General features: G+C 40.7%; 1 protein-coding gene across 1 annotated transcript in view; it reads left to right on the top strand.

The window, feature by feature from the left end:
* LOC133617997 (leucine-rich repeat-containing protein 41-like) overlaps nucleotides 1-2461 on the top strand; it is a 28630-nt gene extending 26169 nt beyond the window's left edge. Inside the window, exon 10 of the mRNA XM_061978446.1 lies at nucleotides 2207-2461. Within this exon, the coding sequence (XP_061834430.1) occupies nucleotides 2207-2390 (184 nt within the window). The 3' untranslated portion in view covers nucleotides 2391-2461. The remainder of the gene's footprint in view (nucleotides 1-2206) is intronic.
* Nucleotides 2462-10916: the final 8455 nt, after the last annotated feature.

Raw genomic sequence — 10916 nt, forward strand, 5'->3', positions numbered from 1 at the left:
TATTTGGGCTAATCAGAAGTCTAGATTACGACTCGGAGAGAGTAGGACAGACACAATTAAATGCTTTAAATTATACTGGTGTTATTTAAATATGTACAGTGCAACAAATAGTGGACATACATTGATAGGAATGGCCATTCAAAACAAAAGAAAAAAACAGCAAGGGTTCAGGTAATTCATAACAGGTAGTATCAAAAGTTCTTAAAAGGTCATATGAGACTGATTGCAGTCCATATGCGCATTCAGAGTTCATACAGCCACACGGTTTGGGGTTGTGGGTATGGCAGTTTGTAGTGAGAGTTCAGTTTATGGGCAGGGTGAGTATGAGGTAGTGCAAAGGGCCGCAGAGCAATGAGGTGCGAGGCAAGGGGTTCGGCTATAAGCCGCCTACCGGCCGACCAGAGCAGATGGACTTCAGGGGTTGAGAGGTGGAGATCCTTGGGCTCAGGCTCGAGGCCTATCTACAGCTCGCCATCCAAGACTTAGGGACCTGGCCTGCGTAAGCACAGGACCCGAAGTTCAATCAATGTGCGCACATAACATCAACATTAAGTCATCTATCGTTCGACCTTCAATAAATAAGTTACACTTATTATTATCATTATTAGCTATAATACTGCTAACATTAACACATGCATGTATAAAATAAACACAACAGTACACAGTGTTGTCACTATGACGGGAGTAACATTAACAATAACAGTGACGTCACTATGACGGGTGTAACCGCACACCAGCGGCAGTATTCATTCATTGTCTTTACCATAGCATAAAAAGTGCAAATGGCCTTAAAACGCCACAACATTCAGTTACCATATGTAAATACTCAAAATAAAGACTCGACATAAATATAAATTCAATCGGATCAGAAACATTGGAGGAAACGGGATTAAAACCCGATGCTAACCGCCCATAGGAAATACATGGGTACGGCTAGTCGCTACTATTAGCAAACAGATTCACTTACCAACTCGGCTTAATATCTTATCATCGACACACTCTCTCGTCGCAACACGTCCCTGATGTTCGGCACCTACAAGTTTACAATTAGTTGTAAAATGTTGGACGGTTGTTTTTACAATATGCAAGCAAACGACAACTTTAAAACATACCGGCTTCATATGTCCCCAGGCTTAGCCACCGCACCTGGCAGCCATCTCGGAATGCTGGATTTTATAGAGCGTGATTGGCTGCAGCGGGTCACGTGAGCGCGTGTGTTAAACTCGCGAGATTAAACGTGGAAACGGCACAGGAAATATGAGGAGATGTCATGAGAGGAAATATGGCTTATTTCCCACCCGTGTTACACATGGCATTCGGAATGGCTCGATAGGAAGTTACGGGAAGCAGTGTCGATTGTCATTGTTGTTACGCGATTTCGTGAATAAAACCTTTTTTTAATTAATGAAAAACCGTATTTTTTATCACTGCAACCGTAACCCGGAATAGGTTGATGAAAACCGTACTAATTACGGGAAAACCGGAGTAGTTGGCAGGTATGGTTTGTGTTGGCTTCACTATGTGACGTCACAGGAAAATGGACGGGTGGTTAAAATCAGGCACTTTGAAGCTTTTTTTTTAGGGATATTGCGTGATGGGTAAAATTTTGAAAAAAACTTCGAAAAATATAATAAGCCACTGGGAACTGATTTTTAATGGTTTTAACAATTCTGAAATTGTGATAATGTTCCCCTTTAAATATCCTTCTTGAAAATGGCCTTGCAAATATATATATCTGCCACCTAATCAACGTTTTGTTCTCCTCCTTTGTGGGTTAAAAAAAGTGATTTCTCTGCTAGCTGGCTGAAGTGTTGGCTACGGTGCAACACTTCCTGCTTTTAGTAAATTGCAACTTGTGATTGGATATTCACTTTGGAGTGACAAGTGAGTATCCAATCACAGTCTCGTTAACACCAGGCTACCTAGGTAGGCCACGGTCAACAACCTGCGATCTGATTGGCTATCGCAACTGTCTATCAACTGTATGTGTTGTCAAATTCATCCGCTAACGGATGCTGATCTCGGACTTTCGGAGGCAATAACGTAATAGCGTCTTTAGTGCTAGTAAAGATTTATCGTGAGAGAAAAAAGAAACATTAAGTTTAGGGCAAGGCATGAATAAAATCTGCCCCCTAAGTGGGGGTGTGACAGAAAATAATGAAGACTCACTACCTTGACTAAGATGTCTTTGTCTTCTCCCGCACAGCCTCAACTCCATCAACCCGGTGGACCTGATGCACTTGGCCGAGGCTATGACGGCGTGTCCCCCGCCGCGCCATCTCACCCTCGACCTCAGGGAAAACCTGGGAGACCATGACAATGATGAATGGAATGCCGCGCTGGACAAGCTCCGCCCACTCTGTCAGACGTTGGTCAACAGCAACATGTAACAAGGCCACGAGTCAGCAGGAGTGTTTCATTCAATAAAAGCGTTGTCTCTTGCTCAGATAAGGCGACACAAACAACTGAACACACATCTTCCTCGCTCCTCATCTTCTTCATCGTAGCTCATAGTAAGAACAAAAACATATTTCTACGTGAGCACGCATACACACAAACACACAAACAGTAGTGCACGTGTGTGAGCAGGACCCACATGAACTCATTATCGACACAAAGGCATCAAATACATACAAAATTAAAGCTGCAAGCAGCATTGGTCGGGCCCGCATATTTGGCAGGTGCTAGTCCTAAATGTCCCAATACTTTTGTCCAGTGATAGTCATAAGTGTCCCAATACTTTTGTCTACTTTTAGTCTGAAGTGTCCCAAGACTTTTGTCTAGTGTACCTACCTTGTCTGCATTGTGTGGGCACGTTGGTGCTTCCTGCTTTTAAGCAGCCATCTTAAAAAAACAGCAGCGCAGCAGCATCAGCGCAGCGGGTCTTTGAAGGCTCATAAAATCAAAACCGGAGCAGTTAGAAAAATTGGAAGGGTTCAATCTCTCTCCTGTGTTAGTTTGAAGCCGAAACGACAAACACGCTCAGAGGAGATAGTTTTTGAAGGAAGGTGACCGGTTTTTGCAAAATATTTGTTTTGAAGGGGGAATAGCAAACTTCCTGTTGAGTTTTGCTGGGGGTTGTCAATTTATGAAATGTAGGTCTAAGTGAGACCTACATAGAGGTTTTTGTTTCATGTCTCTCCGACCTTCCCAGGGAGAGTTACAGGCAGTTGTGTCAGTTTTTTGTGCGTTTCATTAAAAATTGCGCTAGAGCGCAATTTTGAGATTTGGGATTAGGTTTTTTTATTAGATCGCAATTTTTGCCAGTCCTGATGTGTGTGTTCAGTTCGATGAGTTTTGAAGCATGTTAAGGGGGTCAAATTACAGCTCAAAGAGGCAAAAGTGACTGTTTTTAGTACTTTTTTGTCTTGAAGGGGGAATTGCCAACTTCCTGTTGATTTTTGCACGAGAAAATTAATTAATGAAAAGTAGATCTAAGTAAGACCTACATAGAGGTTTTTGTTTCATGTCTCTACAACATTCGTACTGGGAGTTATAAGCAGTTTTCTTTCTAGGGGGGCGCTACAGCGCAATTTTGAGTTTTGGGGTTAGGTTTTTTTTACCAAAGAGTTTTGTTCGCGTTTTTTTATGTGTGCGTCAAATTTGGTGAGTTTTGAAGCATGTAAGAGGGTCAAAGTACAGCGCAAAGCTGCGGAAGAATAATAATAATAAAACCTTACAAATTCAATAGGTCCTTATGTCCCATTGCATAAGGACTCCCTGTGGGAGTCCTTATGCAATGGGCCATGCGGGCCCTAATAAATTATCCATCCATCTTCCACTTATCCAAGGTCGGGTCGCGGGGGCAGCAGCTTAAGCAGAGAAGCCCAGACTTCCCTCTCCCCAACCACTTTGTCCAGCTCCTCCCGGGGGATCCCAAGGCAATCCTAGGCCAGCCGGGAGACATAGTCTCCCCAATGTGTCCTGGGTCTTCCCCGGACACATTGGTACGTTCCCTAAACACCCCCCGAGGAAGGCACCCTGACCAGATGCCCAAACCACCTTATCTGGAGGAAGAGCGGCTTTACTCTGAGCTCATCCCGAATGACAGAGCTTCTCACCCTGTCTCTAGTTCAGTGGTTCTTAACCTTGTTGGAGGTACAGAACCCCATCAGTTTTATATGCGCATTCACCGAACCCTTCTTTACAATAAAATGTTTTTGTTCTTAATTTTATCTTAATTTATAAATATTAACCATGAAATTATATTATATTAAAGAAATATTAATAAATATATATTTTACAAACAAAGTTACAGGAATGTACACATGATCCCATGTTTACATCTCATTGTGCAACATGTGAATGTTTTAATGGGAACTAAATGCGGTATCTGAAAGGGGTACAAATTTTTCCCAAAGCAGGACCCCCACCCAGACATACAAAGTAGTACACAGCTCATGAAAAACAGTATTTTTAGGGACCGCAATGTCCCTTTGAGACAGAGGACCCTATTGTAATTGAAAGGTTTTTTTTCATTCTTTATTATACCACCACCTCTTTGAGCTGTAATTTGACCCCCTTAACATGCTTCAAAACTCACCATATTTGACACACACATCAGGACTGGCGAAAATTGCGATCTAATCAAATAACCTTGCCTCAAAACTCAAAATTGCGCTCTAGCGCCCCCTAGGAAGAAAACACAGACAAAACTGCCTTTAACTCCCACTAGGAATGTCGGAGAGACATGAAACAAAAACCTCTATGTAGGTCTCACTTAGACCTAGATTTCATACACTGACATCCTTCAGCAAAAATCAACAAGAAGTTTGCAAATCCCCCTTCAAAACAAAAGTTTTGCAAAAACAGTCACTTTTGCCTCTTTGAGCTATAATTTGACCCCCTTAACATGCTTCAAAACTCACCAAACTGGACACACACATCAAGACTGGCAAAAATTGCAATCTAATAAAAAAAACCAACCCCAAAACTCAAACTTGCGCTGTAGCGCCCCCTAGGAAGAAAACACAATCAAAACTGCTCCTAGGAAGAAAACAGACAAAACTGCCTGTAACTTCCAGTAGGAATGTTGTAGAGACATGAAACAAAAACCTCCATGTAGGTCTCACTCAGACCTAGATTTCATACACTGGCATTCTACAGCAAAAATCAACAAGAAGTTTGCAATTCCCCCTTCAAAACAATAGTTTTGTAAAAACTGTCACTTTTGCCTCTTTGAGCTATAATTTGACCCCCTTAACATGCTTCAAAACTCACCAAACTGGACACACACATCAGGACTGGCAAAAATTGCTATCTAATAAAAAACCCAACCCCAAAACCCAAAATTGCGATCTAGCGCCCCCTAGGAAGAAAACACAGACAAAACTGCTCCTAGGAAGAAAACACAAGACAAAACTGCCTGTAACTCCCAGTAGGAATGTTGTAGAGACATGAAACAAAAACCTCTATGTAGGTATCACTTAGACCTACATTTCATACATTGACATCCTTCAGCAAAAATCAACAAGAAGTTTGCAATTCCCACTTCAAAACAAAAGTTTTGTAAAAACAGTCACTTTTGCCTCTTTGAGCGATAATTTGACCCCCTTAACATGATTCAAAACTCACCAAACTGGACACACACATCAGGTTTGGCAAAAATTGCGATGTAATAAAAAACCCAACCCCAAAACCCAAAATTGCGCTCTAGCGCCCCCTAGGAAGAAAACAGACAAAACTGCTCCTAGGAAGAAAACACAGACAAAACTGCCTGTAACTCCCAGTATGAATGTCGTAGAGACATGAAACAAAAACCTCTATGAAGGTCTCACTTAGACCTAGATTTCATACACTGACATCCTTCAGCAAAAATCAACAGAAAGTTTGCAATTCCCCCTTCAAAACAAAAGTTTTGTAAAAACAGTCACTTTTGCCTCTTTGAGCTATAATTTGACCCCCTTAACATGCTTCAAAACTCACCAAACTGGACACACACATCAGGACTGGCAAAAATTGCGATCTAATAAAAAACCCAACCCCAAAACTACAAATTGCGCTCTAGCGCCCCCTAGGAAGAAAACACAGACAAAACTGCTCCTAGGAAGAAAACACAAGACACAATTTCCTGTAACTTCCAGTAGGAATGTCGTAGAGACATGAAACAAAAACCTCTATGTATGTCTCACTTAGACCTACATTTCATATATTGACAACCCCCAGCAAAAATCAACAGGAAGTTTGCAATTCCCCCTTCAAAACAAATCACCTTTTTTCAAAAATGATCTCCTCTGAGCGCGTTTGTCGTGTCAGCTTCAAACTAGCACAGGAGAGAGATTGAACCCTTCTGATTAAAAGTTGACGAAAGAGTTTTAATTACTGCTCCGGTTTGGATTTTATGTGCCCTCAAACTCGGTCCCGTCCATCGCTGCTTGTTATAGTCATTGTAAGTGGGCCAAAATATTTATGTTAGAAAATAATCTCATAGAAATGACTGCTGTCATTTGATTATAATAATAAAACATTGAACTTGAAGTGCTCTAAAACTTGCTGGTAGACGGCTGCGTTGACCCTGGATCTCAGGAAACAGAGTGGACCGACCAAACCATCACTGATGGTGGAAACTTTACACTAGACTTCAGGCAACGTGGATCCTGTGCCTCTCCTGTCTTCCTCCAGACTCTGGGACCTCGATTTCCAAAGGAAATGCAAAATTTGCTTTCGTCAGAAAACATGACTTTGGACCACTCAGCAGCAGTCCAGCTGGTGTCGGTCCACTCTGTTTCCTGAGATCCAGGGTCAACGCAGCCGTCTACCAGCAAGTTTTAGAGCACTTCATGCTTCCTGCTGCTGACCTGCTCTATGGAGATGGAGATTTCAAGTTCCAACAGGACTTGGCGCCTGCACACAGCGCAAAATCTACCCGTGCCTGGTTTACGGACCATGGTATTTCTGTTCTAAATTGGCCCGCCAACTCCCCTGACCTTAGCCCCATAGAAAATCTGTGGGGTATTGTGAAAAGGAAGATGCAGAATGCCAGACCCAAAAACGCAGAAGAGTTGAAGGCCACTATCAGAGCAACCTGGGCTCTCATAACACCTGAGCAGTGCCAGAAACTCATCGACTCCATGCCACGCCGCATTAACGCAGTAATTGAGGCAAAAGGAGCTCCAACCAAGTATTGAGTATTGTACATGCTCATATTTTTCATTTTCATACTTTTCAGTTGGCCAACATTTCTAAAAATCCCTTTTTTGTATTAGCCTTAAGTAATATTCTAATTTTGTGACACACGGAATTTTGGATTTTCATTTGTTGCCACTTCAAATCATCAAAATTAAATGAAATAAACATTTGAATGCATCAGTCTGTGTGCAATGAATAAATATAATGTACAAGTTACACCTTTTGAATGCAATTACTGAAATAAATCAAGTTTTTCAAAATATTCTAATTTACTGGCTTTTACCTGTATATATATATATATATATATATATATATATATATCCTGAAAATATGCAAACAAAACTGTGTTTAGATAATTGATACTTCAAACTTGCATAAATAAATCTTAAGGAATATAACATAACTTGGCTTCTGAGAGCTTCAAAATGTAATGAATAAAATGCTAAAGTTGTTGATAAACAAGCAATTATTTTAATAATTAAATATGGTCATTTTAAATGAATTATTATGATAATTTAAAATGAATTATTTCAAACATGTTTATTTTAATTCTATGGCTGGATGTAATAAGGAGTCAGACAAAATACAAATACAAATACAATTAATTTTGATGTTTTTAGCAAAATATAGTAAAAATGTATTTAGTTTTTTTTTTAAAATTTAAATTAATAAATATATTTATTTTTAGGTAAGATAAACATAATAATACAATTTGTCTCTAGTATGGATGATTTAGTTCTTGTCACCCTGTTGTCCTCCCGTTCTGAAAAAAGGCTGTCCTCACTCAGGTCCGGCTGAAAATCGGGAGAGGCGCTGAATTTCGGGAGTCTCCCGGAAAATTCGGGAGGGTTGGCAAGTATGGGTTTGGGACGGGTGTGTTGCTGGTCTGACGTCGCTCACATGTGCTCCACTGAATGCTCAAGGAGTTTTTACATTTGCTCACACACATGAAAAAAGTAGAGGGAACATTGTTTGGGGGTATCTATAATACGCCGATAGGGAGAAGTTTTTATTTACACGATGAGTCGGGTGTGTTTTGACCTCCGCCGAACCCCTGAGGCCGACTCACCTAACCCCCAGGGTTCCATCGAAGCAGGGCCGGCCCGTGGCATAGGCCGTATAGGCAAATGCTAAGGGCGCCGTCCATCAGGGGGCGCCATGCCAGTGCCACAAATGTTGGAGAAAAAAAAAAAAAAAGTTGGTACTATTATTTCTAAATACAAAAAATAATCCCACGTTAATTAAAATGCAAAGTAAAGCCTATATAACAGAAATATTATTTGTTACAACATAACACCCCCCCCCCCCCCCCCCGCCCCCTTCGCACGGTGCGCCCCCTCCCTTCCCGTATCATGACTCTTTTTGGACGTCACCACATCAAAAAATCAACACAAGATGTCAAAACGGCCAAAACTGTCAGGTGCCCAGGGAAGAAAAAAGAGAAAAGAAGAGGAGAAACGAGAAAAAGACAAAAGGTAGCAGGTAGGTAACGTTAGCCTACATGAAATTATTTGTCTGTTACAGAATGTGATAGTAACCTGGCTTTTTAGCATTAAGCTAATGTTACATGATTCGGCAATTGCTAATCAATAAATAGCTAGTTCTGTTTTAACGTCGGGTTAATATTGTGGAGGGGGCTAAATTGTTATGGAAAATAATAATGTAACGTTAGGTAATTACAGTACTCCCACCCTACATTCCTCAGGGACATTTGTATTAGATATTTTAAGCAGGTGTTTTTTGTTTACATTGTTATTGCCTTCTGGTTAGCTAATGTTTGCCCTGCAGGTAATAGTCACTTTTCCACCCCTTTATATATTAGGTATAGTTGTAAGCCTAGTTGTTAAAGTGCACATCATTAATGTTAATTAAGCAATATGTATGTAAAAAATATTGTATTTCATATATTCATTTTTAATTTTTTGCATTCATTTATTTATTCATATTTTTTTTAAATCTTGTTAACTATTCTGATTGTTAATTTGCTTTCTTTAAGTAAAAAAAAAAGGTCAAAGACAAAGCTATTCGGTTTCTTGTGAGTATATACACTTCACTGCCGATGTGGGGGGGCGCCACCTAAAATCTTGCCTAGGGCGCCAGATTGGTTAGGGCCGGGACTGCATCGAAGCCAGGTTAAGAACCACTGTACTCTACTGATACTTTAACTTTAGAGGGGGCGTGAAAAAGGTGACGTGATATCGTCTTTAGTGTTGGTAAAGAGCTATCTTTTGGAGACAATATCTAGATTAAAAACATCGACAAACAATAACGGCGAAGCACTACCTCACTAAGACGTTCGTCTTCTCCCGCACAGCGACGCCGTCATCTCGCCGTCATCACGCCGTCATCACGCCGACACCTGATGCACTTCGCCGGGGCCATGACGGCGTGTCCCCCGCCCGGAAGTCCAAGACGCAGACCAATGGCACGCTGCGCTGGACAAGCTCCGCCCACTCAGACGGGACTTGACTGGCTGACGTTTGTCGTGTCGGCTTCAACCTAGCACAGGAGAGAGATTGAACCCTTCTGATTAAAAGTTGACGAAAGAGTTTTAATTACTGCTCCGGTTTGGATTTTATGTGCCCTCAAACTCGGTCCCGTCCATCTCTGCTTGTTATAGTCATTGTGTAAGTGGGCCAAAATATTTATATTAGAAAATAATCTCATGGAAATGACTGCTGTCATTTGATTATAATAATAAAACATTGAACTTGTTATTTAGTCAGGTTTGGGCATACTTACCAACCTTGAGACCTCCGATTTCGGGGGGTGGGGTGGTGGTGGTGGAGGGGGGGCGTGGTCGGGGGTGGGGGGCGTGGTTAAGAGGGGAGGAGTATATTGACAGCTAGAATTCACCAAGTCAAGTATTTCATACATATATATATACATATATATATATATATATATATATATATATATCCTGAAAATATGCAAACAAAACTGTGTTTAGATAATTGATACTTCAAACTTGCATAAATAAATCTTAAGGAATATAACATAACTTGGCTTCTGAGGGCTTCAAAATGTAATGAATAAAATGCTAAAGTTGTTGATAAACAAGCAATTATTTTAATAATTAAATATGGTCATTTTAAATGAATTATTATGATAATTTAAAATGAATTATTTCAAACGTGTTTATTTTAATTCTATGGCTGGATGTAATAAGGAGTCAGAAAAAATACAAATAAAAATACAATTAATTTTGATGTTTTTAGCAAAATATAGTAAAAATGTATTTTTATTTTTTTTATTTTTTATTTAAATTAATAAATATATTTATTTTTAGGTAAGATAAACATAATACAATTTGTCTCTAGTATGGATGATTTAGTTCTTGTCACCCTGTTGTCCTCCCGTTGTGAAAAAAAGGCTGTCCTCACTCAGGTCCGGCTGAAAATCGGGAGAGGCGCTGAATTTCGGGAGTCTCCCGGAAAATTCGGGAGGGTTGGCAAGTATGGGTTTGGGACAGGTGTGTTGCTGGTCTGACGTCGCTCACATGTGCTCCACTGAATGCTCAAGGAGTTTTTACATTTGCTCACACAAATGAAAAAAGTAGAGGGAACATTGTTTGGGGGTATATCCATAATACGCCGATAGGGAGAAGTTTTTATTTACATGATGAGTCGGGTGTGTTTTGACCTCCGCCGAACCCCTGAGGCCGACTCACCTAACCCCCAGGGTTCCATCGAAGCAGGGCCGGCCCGTGGCATAGGCCGTATAGGCAAATGCTAAGGGCGCCGTCCATCAGGGGGCGCCACGCCAGTGCCACAAATGTTGGAGAAAAA

The sequence above is a fragment of the Nerophis lumbriciformis genome, linkage group LG18 (genome assembly GCF_033978685.3).
Source record: "Nerophis lumbriciformis linkage group LG18, RoL_Nlum_v2.1, whole genome shotgun sequence".
In the NCBI taxonomy this organism is placed as follows: Eukaryota; Metazoa; Chordata; class Actinopteri; order Syngnathiformes; family Syngnathidae; genus Nerophis; species Nerophis lumbriciformis.